This window comes from Anopheles darlingi, chromosome X (genome assembly GCF_943734745.1).
Source record: "Anopheles darlingi chromosome X, idAnoDarlMG_H_01, whole genome shotgun sequence".
Classification (NCBI taxonomy): domain Eukaryota; kingdom Metazoa; phylum Arthropoda; class Insecta; order Diptera; family Culicidae; genus Anopheles; species Anopheles darlingi.
Window position 1 is genome coordinate 2,369,760 of NC_064873.1, and position 17,207 is coordinate 2,386,966.

A 17,207-nucleotide genomic window follows, 5' to 3' on the forward strand; every position below is an offset into this window, starting at 1 on the left:
AAGAGTGTGAAAATAGTTTGAAAACTGTTTTAATTTCGAGATCAACACTCACTTCAAAATAAGGATGACCTAAAATGTTTAAGTAAACGTACAAAAAAAACAAAAAACAAAACCATTTCTGCTATATGTGTTGATCTACCTTATTGGTTTGATCGAATTCGAGGCAAGGTTAGAACAAATTGTGTTGCTTTAACGAATGAGATGGTACATTTCTGCATGTAAACGCATCTAAAATTAAATTTGTGTTCAACAAAACGACAACAGTTGAAAGCGAAGTTGTACACCTGATACAATCAAGAGGCATATTTTAAATAGATTTCACTCTCTGTTTAGTCATCGTTGTTCATGTCTAGCTGTAACATAGCTTTGCACTCCTCTTGATCTAGCTTCTTGTTTTCTATTGTAACTAGCCCTTACAGCCTTATTTTCAATACCTGATACGCCAGATAGGAAAGAAACTAGATTCACATGCCCTGCACTTAACGTCTACCATTACTTTCGCTATTGAAAAGTTTTAGGTTTGGTTTACATTCGTCCTCGCTGCGCTGTGCATTATTGGTATGTTAGAGCCCTTGTAGGCACATCCCCATCTGCTTCTCTTCAAACGACTGCTCCTAATGGTATATGGTTCTTAAGTATTCTTAATTTTTGGTTAATTTGCATCATTTTCGTTGCTGCTAGTGTTGCCGAAGTAGATCCGCGTTTTTACCGAAGTAGATCCGCGTTTCATCAGCCTTCGGAAAGAAATATAGACAAAAGCATTGTCTAACCACGGGCCCACACCTTCCCTTCTCTATCATCACGTTTGTTAACAATTTGCACAGCATCCAAACTCACGTATTATATTCTAGGCACGCTCGTAAAACAGGACATAGGCACTGGACGTCACCAAACTACGTTCTGTTGTTTCGCTAACGCTGAAATGAAATGAAATGAAACGATTAAAACGGCTCTCCGGCGCATTTCCAATCCGTGGAGCTTCAAATTTACTTACAAGTTATCATTGAACTCATTCCACTCTTTAGTGATGGGATGTTTACACACAGCAATGTAATGACCACCAGCGGTGGAACCTGCAATGAAGTCGAACAGCATTTTTACAATAAAGTATACGTAAATCGATAGAACAGATAGTATGCCTTACCCATGTGGTTCGAAATTCCGTACAGGGAATAGTTAACTGACCCCATATTGTCCTCGGAGGCGTATGGTTGCAGGTTGAGCTCTCTATCGCCGGTTGGAAACTCTATTATGTTCGTTAGCTTGCTCCATCGAGTTTCCGAGAACCGCTTCAAATCTGTCAAAGAGAAACCGCCATCGAATTGATGTAACGGAAAATTACGGCGCAAAAATGGATTGTTGCCACTCGTGCGATCAAAAATGAGCAAGACATTCAAAAGAAAAGCAATAGCTGAATCGTTTGCCATGTGTAGCAAACATTGCCCAAAAGGATACGGATCACCAGATATTTGGGGAATCGCTCTATTGTGAGACTCTTGGTGCACTTTCGTCTCGTGTTGCACTTGGAGCAAGTTGGTTGATCGATCCCGTCCAGTATCTCCTCTTTGATGAACATTTCCAGGCAGTTTTCCAATTTGCACCGTGAATTCGATGATGGTAGCGGCAGACTAAAATGAGAGAATCGTTCACACGGTGAGTGAATGTAACGGACCCCGGTAGACTTGGAGTGTACCTCAAATCCCAGAATGGATCGAACATGGTGCTCTCGGTACCACAGTACGTGCACTTCAGGGTGCTGCGCAGCTGCCCCACAAACAGATCTTTTATCATGGAATTTTCTGCCTTCGAATACCAGTTCCACAACAGATCCGCTTTAACACGATTGCTGAAGCAGCAGAATGGGATAAAGAGAGAAGGGCAAGGATACTTTGATTTAGTAAACATCGTTTTAGGGTCCATCCCTGGGCTTCGGCGGAAAACCATTTGCCATACTTCATATCATCATCGATATCGCCGAGCGGATCGCGCTTCACTGCCACATTCAAGGCACCGTGCAGCGAGTCGAGAAAGAAGCGCAAAAACTCCTGCGCATCCTGCTGGGCCGAACCCGAGTACATCCGGTGTTTGCTGGAGAAGGCGTACTTCAGCTCCGACGGGTTAACGCTGCGCTGCGTACCACTCCAGATATCTTTGATCAGTTTGGTGTATTCTGGCGAGCGAAAGAGAAAGGATCTTCTCGTTACCTAGGCTAGGAAACATGCAAACAATCTACGTACCGGCCAAGATGCGATGATCCTTGTTCGTGCCTCGTTCGGTCGATGATTGACTACGCAGGAACGCCGTCAGCTCACGGGTATGGCTGAGACACTGGATGATGGAGTTCATGAAGCAGGTATTGCCAATATTCCACAGCCCGCACAATCCTGATGAATAGTAACGATATTGAGAAGAGAAGTACAGCAGTAGTCGCTAAGCAACCACCGTCATCGCCATCTTTGTTTTACCTTCCTTCCTACCGTGCACCGAATCGGCCACATCGTAACCCGTATCATAGCTCGACTTCTGCAGCACTGATGAACCCGACGTACCCGACGACGACACACGGTAGGCCGAATCATAGTCTTTGCTGCTCCGATAGCTGCCAGACGTCGAGGAGAGCCCTTTCGTGCTGGTGCCAGTCCGCAGCTGTTCAATCACCCGAAAAAAAACAAACAAACCGGTAAGTAGTTGAAGATTATGGACGACCTTAGTGTATTTTAACACGGCTTTCCACTACCAACAGCAGTGCAGATCCAGCCCAGTTAGTTTGAATGGTTTTTTTTCGCATATTTTTGATACATATTGTTGCCATTCATTCATTTGCTCTAAATATGAGGAAAGATACTGGCTTACAAATTCATAGGAGGTTCTAGAGATGATTGCACAACCACGATACGAGCCGGTGAGCCGGTTTCAGGGCTTCCGGAATCAAACGTTAAAAATGGCTCAACAGGAGCATTTGCACCTACTGCTGGATAATTAAAAAAAAATCTTGTGCTCTTATAAAAAGAGTGTGCGTAAGTGTATCCCCCTGTGGGCGTGTTGGGATGTATGTTTTTTGTCGCAAGAACCAATTCCTTGAAATCCTTGAAAGACTTGCCATCTAATATGGGAGCCAAACTCCTCAACGGTTTCGCCATGGTGAGCTCCCTCCAGGCAAATCATTTGCGTCAGCAAGTGTGTTTAGAGATTTTTGGTTTATTAAGAAAGGCAATGCGCGTACGTTAGTAGCGATAATTTGGTAAAACAAGGAAAAATACACACAGATACACAACGTATATGTCCTGGTTGTGGATTGGCAGGACTAGTTGGCTAGTCAAAGGATTTTTGGGGGAGAGAGAGAGAGGGGGGGGGGGGAGAAACATCGGGGGTTACACAGTGAACAACGACAAGGCACACAGTTAGCGAAAGCAGGATTCGCACAAGGCACCGCGAACGAAACATAGACAGACGATAAACCGACGGCAGACAGCTAGTAACCGGGTTGACAGGTGGTCAGCCTACTTGTGCTCGAGAAAATTAGCCATAGCGTGTGTTTATTAGTTGGCACTAGCGCCTTGGTGCAACCCGCCACGACAGCTTTGGTCTCACGGACAGATGCCCACAACTCCTGCCACTCTTTCTCACACACACACGCTCGTGGTCGCTCTCGGCTCCCGGAAGAATATCTCGAGGCAGCGCAACCGGGTGCGGTGCAAGGGAGCTAAGTCGGATCGAGAGTACTAGCAGGATCGCGTTTTTTAAACGGACCCACTACTGCTGCTACCACCCTTCCTCTTGAGGTACCAAATTTAGTTTATCGCTGGCAACCTCCACGCAACATCGCAACAAATCACAAATCCGCGCGAACCGAATGGAGAAGGAATTGATGCCAGACAGAAATATATAGAGAGAGAGATAGAGAGAGAGCGAAAGGGAGAGAGAGAGAGAGAGAGAGAGAAAGAGAGAGAAAGAAACGGCGAACAGAGTTCTACTTACATAGTTCACTCTTCCTTCTTCGTTCGCTTTCAGTTTTTCATCCCCAGCCGGGTCGTCGTGCCCGTTTAGGACAGTGGTCCCGTTGTGGTTTGCACTCTCGTTGCTGCTGCTGCTGCTGCTGCTGCTGATGCTGTTTTCAACCGGCTCGCTATACCCATTGTTATTGTTGTTGTTGATGTTGTTGTTACTGTTCGAACCTCGCCGGGTGCCGCTGAACTGTGGGCCAAGATGCCCGTTACTAGCGCGCCTACTATGGTTATCGCTAACGCCATTACTAGTCACATAGCTGTCGTTATTATTGTTGTTGTTGTTGCTGTTGTTGTTGTTCTGCTGGTTACCCTCCTCATTCTCACCCGAATGCCGGAAGTTCAGGCTGTTGCTGCTACTGCTTGTACTACCGTTGGTGCTACTACTGCTGCTCGACGAACCGATCGCACTCGTACCGGCGGCGGCGGTTACTGTGGGTCCCGTTCCGTTTCGGCTTCCAACGACGACCACGTTCTTCGAGACGGTAGTGCTGATGGGTTCAGTGTGTGCGCTGATGCGAGTACTGCTACTGCTGCTGCTGCTGCTCGTTGCCCGGGGCTTGATCCGAATCGTAGCCGTTACGTGGAAGTCGTCATCCTTCGCGCCTGTCGCACCACCACTAACAGCGCCTTCGCCCACCCGCCGTAGGTCGTCGGTCGTCGCCGAAACCGTGTCTAAGGTGGCCGGTTTGGAGGAGCCACCTGGGACCACCACCGACACGCTGTTGCTGCTACTGCTGGTGCTGCTGGTGCCGGTGATCGTCGCACTCGTCGTCACGACCGACGACGACGACGTCGAGGAGCGGGACGAGGCCGCCGGTCGCAGCTTGATCGTCGCCTGCGTAAACGATTCCTCCATGTTCACCGTAATGTTTAGGGATTTCATCGTGCGGATCGTGTTCATGGCGTTCGATTTCGTGTTCGTGTGATCGTTGTTGTTGTTGTTGTTGTTGTGGTAAGAATTTTGAATGTGATCGTCCCACCGGAAAAGTTGGTTGGTGTCGTGTTGGTGCGGACGGTTGTTGTTGTTGTTGTTGATCAGAGTGTGGAGGGGAGAAGGAGATGATATCGAGGAAATTGTGCCGTTGCCGAGGGTGCGAGATTGAGGAATAGTAGTCGTAGTAGCAGTAGTAATAGTAGTAGTAGTAGTAGTAGTGTGGGTGGTGATGGAAGAGGGGACGGCAAAGAGGAAGCAGGCCGTCGGGGAAGAGAAGGAACAATCGAGAGAATTACTAGCGGATGTCGCACCGGCCCCTCGGGCTCGGGACACTTCTCGCCGTGCCGATGGTGGTGGTGTAGATCGTGGTGGTGAGGGTGTGAGCATGGATGCTGCAGAGGGTTGCAAAATGGGGCTGCTGTTGGTGGTGCTACGGTAGGGCAGGATGGTTTCTAGCAACCGATCGGCCGGTTCGTGTAGTGTACCCGAGCGGCTTGGATGGTTTGTGGCCGCTGTTGTGAAGGTGGTAGTGTTGGTGGTGGTGGTGGTGGTGGTGATGAGACTGCACACTGAGGATGAGGCTACTAGGTGCAGCAGGCGATTGGCGCCACCACTTCTGTCAGCAGCAGTGCCGTCTGCCGTCACCGGCCGTGTGGTATTGTTGGTTATTGTTGTTGTTGTTGTTGTTGTTGCAGTGTTGTTGACAATCGTTGTTGACGCAAACGGACGATTCATAGATGATGACGATGAAGACGACAGTTGTGGTGGTGGTGGTGGTGGTGGAGGTGGCCATGATTTGAAAAGAGAATTATCAGTAGAGGGTCTTTGAGTAGCTGACGTTGCTGTTGTAGATTTTGCTGTTGTTTCTGCACGAGCTGCTGTAGCTGCTGTAGCTGCTCTTGCTGTAGCTGCTGCTGCTGCTGCTGCTGAGGAGGTGACGCAAGCAGGTAGAACAGGCATCGTGCTACTGCTGCTGCTGATGGTAATCGTGTTATTGGTAGCGGTGTTTCTGTTCCCGCTGCAAAGGATTCCACTCGCAACCCCGGGGGGGCCCAGCAAGTTCGGCGTCTCTAATCGTGATGACGTATATCCTGAGGCGCCACCCTGCAGCAGCAGTAGCGAATGATAATTGGGGTGGTACTGATAACGTGGCTTGGGTTTAAGCAATGGTGAGGGCGACATCAGCGGCAGAGGTGTAGCCGTCGTGGCGGCGAATATCACCTGCTTTTGCGGTTCCAGTGGTTCCGGCTCAACGGTGGATGAGTGCCACCTTGCTTCTTGAGGAGCAGTATCGGTGTATCTATTGCTACCACCGTTCAGAAGCCACTGCTGACCAATAGAATAATGATGATGATGATGATGATGGTGACCCTGATGATGATGATGATGATTGGCGACATGATGGGTGGAAGAAGAGGAGGAATTTTGGTATTGTTGATGATGATGATGATGATGATGCAGGTGATGGTAGCGGAAACACTCGTGCGAGCCCTGGAGCTCTGATGATTGGAGCTGTGGCAGTGATCGCTGCGACGGCTTCTCCCTTGGCTGCCCATTGCCACGTACCGGTGGTAGCGTACCGTGCGCCTCCGAGACTGGAGTAGCCTGCCCCTGCGCTACCGGTCCGGGCGAGCGGGTTCGGTTCTTGCGATTGGCTATTTCCGCTGCCCTGCGTCTTAACTCACGCTTGACCAGCTCGCACTCTTGCTGGAGAAAGTGGTGCTTGTGGTGTTGGGTGGTAAAACCGTACGATTGTTTGGTGCGCCTGCCAGCAGCAACGCCGTCATTCGTCAGGAAGTCGGCGCCGGTCGCGCCGGAAGTTAGGCGCGCAGTGGCCATATTTGTTTGCATTGGCCTTGGCCGTACCTCACCTCTACTAGTGCCGCCACTCACGCCAGCGAGCAGCTGCTGTTGCGGGTTGACCGAGGCTGCGGCTGCCGAGACACCTACTACCGGCATACCTGGCACAGTAAACATCCATGCCATCAAGGCGGTCGCCGACGTCTGAATGAATCTGATCACCCGGATCCCTGCCTGCCTGCCTGGACCTCGAATCTAAACGGCACGCGACGGTCCGTCGTTCAAATCCCTCCTAAAAGGCACTCAGCTAGCCAGCGGCAGGCGGCGCTAATAGTGCGGCAGCGTTTGGTGGTGGTAGTAGTAGTAGTAGTAGTAGTAGTAGTAGTAGTAGTAATAATAAAGGTAGTAATAGTAGAGAGGAACTGATAATTACAAATGTGTAAGAGCGGTGCGGGTGGTGGGTTATGGCATACAAACGCACACACACACACACACATATTGCAGCGCTGTTCTAGAGCAGATCCAGCCCTAAAAGCACACGAGCAGGAAGCGTAGGCTGACAGACTCGGCACTCCGCCCCGTGACCATTCCTAGCAGTAGGTACTCTCTCTCTCTCACATACAAACACACACGCGAGCGAGCGAGCGAGCGCGACCACAATACAAGGACCGGCAGCCTAGAGAGGAGGCGCGCATACGATCTTCACCAGGTGTTGGGCAGGAAGAATGATTGGATGATGCTGAAGGAGGAAGGTGCTGAGCTGAGCTGTGAGTCGACTATGTAGTATTGATGAACATCTTTATCTTTATCAACGAACCAAAGTTCTACGCGCGAGTAACACCCGCAGAGGCAGCAAGGGCCCACCACCACAGTGCTCGGAGGCAGGATATTGCTCTCCTGCCGCTCCTGCTGTTAGTGTGTTGCTCTGACCAACGTTCTGCGGTTGTTTCGTTTTCATTTACATGTCTAGCATTTTTGAGTAGGTGTACTACTGGTAGCAATAGTAGTATTAATAACAGATGAGACAGAGCAATAGGCAGATGTGCCTGTGAAAAGCAGAGTATGCTTGGGTCTTTTGTGTAGGAAGGGATCCATTGGAGTGCCTTCTCGGGATCTAGCAAAACGAATTGAAGGCTGCCTATAGCGCGGTTTCGGAGGGCGCTGAGGGTCTCGAATATTTGTGAAGTTGGGGTGGAGGGGAGGGGGGGGGTTGAATGGGTGTTTATGAATGGCGAATAGGTGAGATAAAATGATATGGCGGCCAGTCAGCGGCCGCTTAATCGCATCCAATCGACTGCTGTTGATAGATGTGGTGAGCGATGCGACCATTTACCAAGCATGTGAAGATGTGAGGCGAAAAAAGTAGGGAGTTTTGTTGGGCTGGGACAAGGGGGGGGGCTGCAGCGGGGCGGGGGGCGAGAATATAGAAAAAATGCCCGACTGTGTGCTATCGTACCCTTACGTACTCTACCCAATTATTTTATCCTTAGCCAAGTAATAACAACAGAAGAAGAGGAACGGACGGGGAGAGGGAGAGTCGGTGTTTTGGAGCGTGAGTGTGCAGCGGGTGCAGGGGAAGGAACTGTTTACCTTGCTACCGCTGCCGCTGCTGGCTAGTGATGAGGCGACCGGTGAGGAGTCCCGCAGAGAGGCAAGCGTTGAGGAGGTGGTGCTGCTGCTACCGGACGTCGTACGGGATACGATGCTCGGGGTGGGCTTGAATGTCGACAGGCTGTACCGCTGGTACAGCTCAGCACCGCACAGCGCCGAGTTGCGCAGGTTTGAAACGTAGTTGCTACCGCCGGGGCTATTGCTGCTGCTACTACCAGCGTTCGTACCGCCACCTGCGCGTGAAGTAAAGGCGAATAAAAGGGGAAATCATATGTCAGGTCAGCGTTTTTTTTTTTGTTGGTATGCTAGTGGATGACCGTACGTGTGTAGGAGTAGTCGCGGTTCAACGATGAGCTGCCGTAACCACCGTAGCTGGACAAATATCGATTCGATCTGCTGAGACTGCTGCTGCTGCTGCCGCTGGTGGTGCTACTGTTGCTGATCGTATTGTTGTTGTTGTTGTTCACAGAGGCGCTGTTGCTGCTGCTGCTGCTGCTACTGGTGGAGATCTCGTTACCGGTTGGTGTTACGGACACACCACCGTTGGACAGTGCGGCTGGTGCTGCTCCCTGCTGCTGCTGCTGCTGGCTGCTGCTGGCTGCTGACTGGGCAACCCGGTACGTGCTGGCCGTGCTGTCGCGATCTTCGGCTCGGTTCAGGTAGGCGCTGGACGACGAAGTCGGTGCCAGATCATAGCGGTACGAGCTCTTCCGATAATGGAGACCACTGCCGTAACCGCTGCTGCCGTAGCCGCCACTGCCGCCGCCGCCGCTGTTACTGCTGGAGCTGTAACTGCTGTACCCGCCGCTGGACAGCGAAGGGTAATACTTCCGGTCGGAGTAGCTGGACTTTGGGTACCGGCTGGAGGTGATATAACTACTGCCACTAGACGAGTACGCTGATATTACTGGCATATTAGATGCCGTTCGATCGACCGGGCAGCTCGCTACGGTGTGCCGTGTCTGCAAGAGACCGACGAGAGAGAGAGATAGAGAGAGACAGTGAGACAGAGAGATAGAGAGATAGAGATAGAGAGAGAAAGAGAGAGAGAGAGAGAGAGAGAGAGAGAGAGAAAGTGAGACAGAGAAAGAGAGAGAGAGAGAGAGAGAGAGAGAGAGAGAGCCTCCTTCCAAATAAGCAACCTGGTCGTGCGAAATACGCCCTTAAAGGTTGTTGGTCGTGCAGGGCACGCAGACAAACCGTCGCGCGGCGTAACATTTCGATTGATTCTAAAGCGGTACAAAACGCTCACGCGCGCGCTCACGATCGAGAATACATTGGCATGATTCACATGGCCTCTCCCCCGTCTCGCCTCCTCGGCCCCTTTCGTTGACGTTGTCGTTGTTGGTGGCTGTTCGGATTGCAAGCTATCCGTGAGGTGAGTTGGTTAAAATAAATGCCATTGTCACCATTCGGGGCTGACTGGCTGGCTGGCTTGGTAGAGAGGACGCAGTGTGCACCGGCCCCTTGCCAACAATGTGCGTCTAGGTAGTCCCCGGTTGCGGTAGTCGCTCTTTTAACTCGGAAGGGAGGCTACGCTATGAATTACGAGCGCACCGATTGCGGAGGGGGTGGGGTGCAATTCGGGGTGCAATTTCGCTCGTCGTCGCGAGGTCGCGGCTCTGCCTGCCTGCGAGAGAGCGACCTAACAACCGGACCTCGCGAAAGAAGACAAAGAAGATCGAAGACGAAGAAGAAAACATTCAGACGACCATTCGCCCCGGCTTTGTGGACCCCACATACTGCTTCTGTTTCTCTGTCTCACACACACACGCGCGCGCGCCACGATTTTGCTCGTCTTCGCGGCGATCTGCGATCGAATCATGGTGCGGATTCGTTATGTGGGCCAATTTTAAAAATAGTCAGAACAGTAGGCAGCCAGTAAGCAGCGGTAGCAGCAGCTGCTGCTACGTCAGAAAGCACTCGTGAGCGGTGTCAGCGTGCACTGTGCCATCATTTGGCACCTTGAGCACCCCCGCCCTCCCTTCCTACGGTTGCGTGGGTTGCGTGGTTTACGCTATGCTTCGCTATGCTCTCACCGATCGTGAAGGATTCGACAGGAATTTGACGACGAGGAACGCTCGACGAATGTCCTGCTGCTGCAGCATCAGCATGATTCCGTCAGCCTGAAACCCCCCTGGAGCCTGGACCAGTGGGCGACGTAGACGTCCAGTGAGGCACGACGGCACGGCATGACTCACGCCTCATCCTCTGGCAGGTGGTTGACATCGTTGGCCCCGTTGCTAGCACGAACGAACGAACGAACGCGCGATTATTGCGTTCTAGCCCGCACAAAAATAGTGTTCGTGCTGCTTGTTGGCGGGATCGCGCAGAATGGTCAACCCAACCCCAAAGAGGGGTGGAGTAGAAAGGAGTACGCTTCATCATAAATCCTACTCCTACCTCCCCCCATCGGCTATCCATTCGGCAAAGCGAAACGCCCGCCTTGTGCCTTTCCCGGCCTCGAGATGAGTCATCCTTGTCTGTGGATCAAACAGGTGGAAATGGGTGAAAGGGGGAGCGAAGTGGCTCAAGTTGTGAAGCAAGTGAATCGCGTTTTATTGATTCCGGGGCGATTGTCAGCAGCATTCCTTTTGCTGCCTGTTGGATGCTGGTGTCACTTTTGAAATTGTGCGCTCGTTGTGTTTGTTATACTTGTTAAAAAGCAAACCAACACACAGCCAGACAGAGTTTCCACAGTTTAGCTGTTCCACCATTCCCTAGAAACGATCGAGCATGTGGAGAACAGAGCCGGATAGCCATTCAAATCACGGCGAGCACGGTCCGCCCACGCCATTTGAGGTGGCTGCCAGACGCTGAACCAGTGTCAGTCGTCGTCATCGTCGTCGTCGTCGTTCGGTGGTTAGCACGCATTGCCGCGCTGTGTCTTGAACGCGAGCGGGCGGAAGGTTCCGGATCAATATTTACTTCTGGCATCTCGCTGGCCGCCACCGCCACCACTACGCACGCACGCACGCCTGGCATTGCCGGTTTATTCGTTTGCGGTTTGCTTTAGCTTTTCGCGCGTCGCAAAGTGATAATCAGCGCGAGGCAGCCAGCCAGCCAGCCAGCCAGACCGAAACCAGGATGCCAGGATGTTGGTTTCGTTGCTTTGCTTCTCGCGCCCTGTGGCAAGGGTGCGAGGGTGCTAACCGCGCCAGTAAATCTCGACAAAAACCCCATCTCGTCGTCGTCGTCGTCGTCGTCATTGTCGTATCTTCGTCGTCATCTTCTAGATTCTTCTAGAATTGCCGCCGTTCGCGCAATAGAATCTTTTCCGGGCGACCTCCAATTATTCACACGCCATCGCCGTATTTATCGATTCCGTCACCACAGCATCTCGTGTCTCGTCCGATTGTTCTGGTGCTGCTGCTGCTTCGCGACTGTTGACGCGCTCATTGTTACTCAGTTCTGCCTGGCGTGTGTCTGTGTGTGTACACGTCATTGTGAGCGGATGCGGATTCGTCACACACGCCGACGCACATGTGCCGGACCGGATTGCTTCTGGTTGTGTTCCTGTTTGTTTCCTACTTGAATTCCAATTGCCAAATCTCCGCCCGTTCGTCCAGTCCGCGGCTACGTCATTCGTTTCTCTCCCCCTACGATGAGCTAATGCACTGTGTGCTATCGAACTGCTGGACTCAACCTGACCGCAAACCTGACCCTCTGACTATCGACCGTGAATCAATGATTGTTTTAACCGCCTGTAAACGTGTGCGTGTGTGTGTGTTCGGTAGTGGTCAGCGCGATCACAATACCAATCACCACGGCCATTCAATTCGCTTTTTCTGTTTGTTTACACAGCCACAGAGAGAGAAAGAGAAAACTCAAGAAATTTCGTGTTCTTCCCACCACTGGTATACAAAAAAAACAACTGGCGAAACCGCTGGTTAGTAACAGATAGAGGGATGGGCATAACAGGTCTCAGCCCGGAATCGTTTCCGACGTTTCCATTCGAGAATTTAACGTTCACTTCAAAACATACAAATTTTCTTTTTAATTTAATCGGGGCAGATTGCAATCATTTGCAATAATTGCCCTTTAAAATGCAAAAGAAGCACACACGTCTTAATGGCCCAAGTATTGAATGAATCGGATGCGCATTGCATTACACAGCTCTGGTCAGGGCCGACGACCTAAACCAAGCATTAACAGCTAGCGGAAAGAGAAGCGGAAGCGAAAACAAAACAATCAACAATATCTACGGCGAATGCCGTATAACAAAGCGGAAGGAACGGTCACAGCCGTGTGCCGAACTTTCCCTCTCCAAGGTCTCAGCTGAACTCATACGCTGGACGCTGGACGTGTTTCCGCCCCGTGTGTTTCCGATAGAGTTTTTTTGCGGACACGAATCGCAACAACGTTATCGTATCGGTAACTGCGGTTATTGCGCAGGGATAGGTGATGCGCGGTCTGGCGCAAACGTCTAAACGCATTCAAAAGACAGTAGTAGTAGCAGCAGCAGCAGCAGCAGCAGTAGCAGTAGTAGCGACCAGTCCGTCCCATCAATCGGTCGGCAACTGCGCCACCTTGGTGACCTTGGCTGGGGCGCGATATATGTGAGGTTGCGCACAGACGGGACGGGACGATGGTGAGGGGATTTCGAGCGAGGTTGACCGTCGACGACGACGACGACGACGACGACGACGACGACGACGATGGCCGCGGCGCTCTGGCTCGGTGTGCCCCGTTCACGGTCACCGCGTAATAGTAATAAAAATGTATCTCTCTCGTGCACGCGCCGTGAGGCTGCGAGACCAAGGCTACACACACACACACACACACACCAAGGCGACATGTGTGTGTGTGTGGCTTGGGCACGTTTTCCACGAGGAACCGGCAGTGGAGCCGGTACAGCGACACATTCGCATCGCATACACATCATCTAGGTCCGGATCTAGGCTACATCTGTGGCTGGGGCGTTACGAGCTGGCATCGACCAAATATGGGTACACCACCCATCGCTCGCTCGCGGTCTTCTTGCGCTCGCCTTCTCTGGTCCACCACCGGCTCGTCTCGGAGTATCTGCGATCGATTTATGTGCGGCTACGGCAACAGCAAGAAAGGAAAACTGGTTCATTATCGATTCAACAATCAATTTCCCTCCCCGCAATCCTCCGTTTGCACAGTGTCACAATTGCTGCTGCTGCTGCTACTACTACCTGCTGCTGCTGCTGCTGCTGCTCCTACTACTACTCTTGATGATGTTATTGCTACTGTTTGGTGTTTGTTATTGTTTTTTGCTCTGGTAAGTATTTTTAGGGGCTCCTCACTATCTCGTAAGCATTGGATTAGGGGTGTGCGTAGGGGGGGGGGGGGGGGTGTGTGAGAGTGAGAGATATTGACACATGCGCCCGCGTTGGGCGTAGTGCTCCCTCCGCTGGCCCTGAAAAGTTGGAAAATAGTAATGGGTTTTCCTTTTCTCTTTCAAGCTTTCAGTTTCAGTTGGGCATGCAAATAGACGAGATGATAATGAGTAACGAGGGGTGGGGTGGGGTGGGGTGGGGATGATGATTAAACAAATATTTTCGGTTCAATCGACGGACGACCGAGATCATCTGATCGCAGCTGATGGACCACGACCGCCTGGATACGGTCTCGGGTATCCCCCCCCCCCCCCCCACCTCTGCACACCCCTTCTAAAGGCTCCTAGTGAGCTAAGGTAATCAGCAACGGCATCCCCAGCGATTATGTGGGACAGATACATTTGCTTACAGCGTTGATCAGCATGCTTCTCGCTAGCTGAACAGTGCGTGCATGTACGTGTTTGTGCGTGCGTGCGTGCGGGCGTGTGTGTGTAACTGTAGGCTGAGCTAAATGTGTCGGTGTCCTTGGTGGCGTTCACACGCTGGGGCGCACCGGGGCACCCATAACACATCCACACACCTTTACCCACCGCTATTTTCCCCACCCACCCCTGCTCGCAAGCAGCCCCCCACCACCCTCCCCCTCCCCCCGTGAAACAACTTTCCTTGGTTTGGCCACGGCGACGCTATTTTTAGAGGAATGTTGGATCCTTCTCCTTCACCCGTCATCCTCCTCCCCTTTCCCCCCCCCCTTTTTGCTGCTCCCCTTCCCCGCATCGTTTGCTTCTTCTTCGTCTTCTTCTTCTTCTTCGCTACAGATTCTTGATTCTATTATCGAACCGCTTTGAATTATATCACGCCCGCGATTGTCGTTGCCGCATCGCCCAGGACGTAACGCGAACCATACGGCTTGGCACATCGACAGGACAACCTTGTGTGTGCTGCGTGTGTTGCCCGGTAAGAAGAAGCGGGGGAGGTGAGGAGGCAGGGGCCCTCCCCTCAGTCGGTTTGAGGCCACGTTCTCGTCTCGTTTTTTTTCGCTTTTGACGAACTCCTAAAACAACAAGCAAATCGGTGAGATTGAGGAGCAAGGAGTACTGGCCAGCCAGGTGGGGGGGTTTGGAGGCTCCCCCGGAAGGCCAGTGAAGCTCGGACGTCGCCGATGCTGTCCTTGCGCGTTTGGGGATGGGTGGTACTGGTTGAAAGTGAAACACACCGAAATAAAATGGCCAGCACATTTATGTGATCCTCAGCCTCACCTCCTCACCATCCCGCACCCTAGACGCCCCCTTTCTCCTCCTCTCTCTTCGAGGCACGTGGGTGGGCTGTGGAAAATTCTCTTTCTCTCTCTCGTACGCAGGAGTTGGGCGCGGGATGGGCGCAGCTCATTTGGGGCTGGGATCGTTGCCCGGCCCAAAAACCACTCGCACCACACCCTCACACACACACACACACATCCACACGGAACCCACATTGGATGCTGGAGTGATGCTCGTTTTCCTCCCGCAGTATCCACTAATTACAAGATGGCGGCCAAAACAGGACATCGTTGGATGTCGACCAGCTCTCTCACTCTCTCTCTCTCTCTCTGTCTCTCTCTCTTTCTTTCTCTCTCTCTGTCTCTCTCATTCATCCATGCATTTGCACACTCTTTACTTTACGTTCTGCGCCGTCCATGCTGCGCAGCCGCTATCCATTCACGCACTGCAAACGAAGGATAGATGGTGGAGACAAGCTGACAGGGAGGAGGTTTAAGGGGGGGTGGGGGGGGGGGGTGGAATTTTGTGGCGTACACGCTTTGGAGAGCACCTTGGTGTGCGTGATGGGCAATGATGGGTGCGCAAACGGTATTGAGCGAGGGAGAAGGAGGGGGAGAGAGAGTGAGTGTGTGTGAGAGAGAGAGAGAGATCGAGAGAGAGAGAAAGAGAGAAAGATCGAGAGAGAAAGCGGGGATGCAAATTGATCGAGGACATCGAGTGATCCTTTAGTTGATTGAAGGTGTCGCGGTTCGATCGCAGGCTGCCTGCCTTGTTGATTGTCGTGATGTTCTAGTGACAATCTCCCTCTCTCCTCATTTTCCTCTCACGCTCTCTCTCTCTCCCTCTCTCTCTGTCTGTCCCGCTATCGTAACAAGTTGACTCCGTCATAGGAGATACGCGCCGTTGCAAAGCTGGAATGCAAGGCCGCTTTTCGTCTGAGATGGTGAGTAGCGAGGGTGTTTGAATGGAAAGCGACTCAAGAAAGAAGAGAGAAAGAGAAAGAGAGAGAGAAAGAGAGGCGCAGAATGCGCATCGCCGGCAGGTGCACCGCTACTTACCCGCTCAACCCGACAATGATGATGCTGCTGCTGTTGATGATGCGGACGGTCCCTGGCGGCCGACGGATTGTTAGGCGGACCGCTTTCACCGCTTCGCCGCGAAGGTGGTGTTGGTAGTGCAGCGCAGTGGAGACAGTGAACGGTGGTGTCTTTCGTTGGTGGTGCAGGCAGGTTTCCTTGGCTGCTTGCTTCCACCGCTTGTCATACAGCGGCACTTGCGCGCACACACACACAAACACACACGGACACGGACACGCGCACGAGCTCACAAACAGATTACCGGTCGGAGCTCGCGGCCTCGTGGACCTCCCTTCCACGGGGGAGGATATGAAGGTTGACAGACGATGGTCTCTAATGCTAGCTAGCGACAGCTGGGTGGGGGCAGAGGGCGGGGGGGGGGGGAATAAGCGCCGAACCCTACACCGTGTCCGGAGCTGTTACAGAAAAAGAAGCCCGTGAACCTCCAGAGGCGTCCCGCGATGCATTGCTTGCCCCCTAGTCCACGAAACCACCACCGACCACTAACTATACACACACCGCACACGCACGTACACTCAACACTACTGAGCGACACAAGATATAGCGATTTTCCATTTTTCCACGGGATCCATCCTCTCGTTACCGTGTCGCCTGGACTGTCTCCGGTTCCCCTTTCAGGCTTTCTGGATAACCACGATGTTACGTATCCGTGCTTAGTGACTCGCAGGGTGGTCAAACACACGCGACGCACACGAGATGGCAAACCGCAACCGTAACCGCAACGCAACAGGGAAACTAAACCGAACCAAGGAAAAACGAGAATGAAAGAGAATCGGAAAAGTGGGCCTTCTCCCCGTAGCCCCCACCCGGGGGTGGGAAAACGCGACACAGAGGGAGGAGGGGGGGGGAGGTGTGCAGCAAGCTGATGGCTGGTATTCTTCCGCGCCAGGCGATGTGCCGATTAGAGGATTATGTGCGGAACGCGCGAGGCAGCGTTCAGTCGTCGTCGTCGTCGTCGTCAACCCACCCGCAGTAGAAGTGCGCGACACTCTGGGCAAATCCCCCGCGGCCTAGAGGTTACTGACTGGCTGGCTGACTGACCGGAGCGAGTGGGGTCCACTCCGCACACTCTACCGAAAGCATTACGAGCGCGCATGTGCGGTGCGCATCGCTCTTGCCATCACATCTCGGCATCGGGCCTCTCGGGCACCACCTACCCCCCCTCTCAAATTCGCTACTGGCATGTGCTTTCC

General features: G+C 52.3%; 1 protein-coding gene across 4 annotated transcripts; it reads right to left on the reverse strand.

The window, feature by feature from the left end:
- Positions 1 to 711: 711 nt before the first annotated feature.
- Positions 712 to 17,195, reverse strand: LOC125959915 (ubiquitin carboxyl-terminal hydrolase Usp2-like). 4 transcript variants are annotated; one of them, XM_049692960.1, is made up of 13 exons: positions 16,982 to 17,195; positions 15,976 to 16,749; positions 8,675 to 9,314; positions 8,332 to 8,585; positions 3,979 to 4,842; positions 2,466 to 2,646; positions 2,238 to 2,384; positions 1,954 to 2,170; positions 1,694 to 1,846; positions 1,456 to 1,628; positions 1,145 to 1,297; positions 995 to 1,073; positions 712 to 917 (listed from the first exon to the last, which is right to left on the reverse strand). In XM_049692960.1, exons 3-13 carry the CDS (start codon positions 9,264 to 9,266, stop codon positions 848 to 850), a joined length of 2,883 nt encoding a protein of 960 aa, XP_049548917.1. In that variant the 5' UTR covers positions 9,267 to 9,314; positions 15,976 to 16,749; positions 16,982 to 17,195; the 3' UTR covers positions 712 to 847. The 4 variants fall into 4 exon arrangements, with proteins under 4 accessions (XP_049548917.1, XP_049548907.1, XP_049548924.1 ...); XM_049692950.1 differs by having other exon boundaries at positions 15,976 to 17,195; XM_049692967.1 differs by lacking the exon at positions 3,979 to 4,842 and having other exon boundaries at positions 15,976 to 17,195.
- Between the last annotated feature and the right edge of the window lie 12 nt (positions 17,196 to 17,207).

What these genes read in the sequence shown, in the direction of transcription:
- LOC125959915 (XM_049692941.1), bottom strand. Translation starts at nt 6,927, where the DNA reads ATGGCATGGATGTTTACTGTGCCAGGTATGCCGGTAGTAGGTGTCTCG. An exon ending in CCCCAAATATCTGGTGATCC is followed by an intron (nt 1,298 to 1,455) that starts GTATCCTTTTGG and finishes TCTCTTTGACAG; the next exon opens with ATTTGAAGCGGTTCTCGGAA. An exon ending in CGGAATTTCGAACCACATGG is followed by an intron (nt 1,074 to 1,144) that starts GTAAGGCATACT and finishes ACTTCATTGCAG; the next exon opens with GTTCCACCGCTGGTGGTCAT.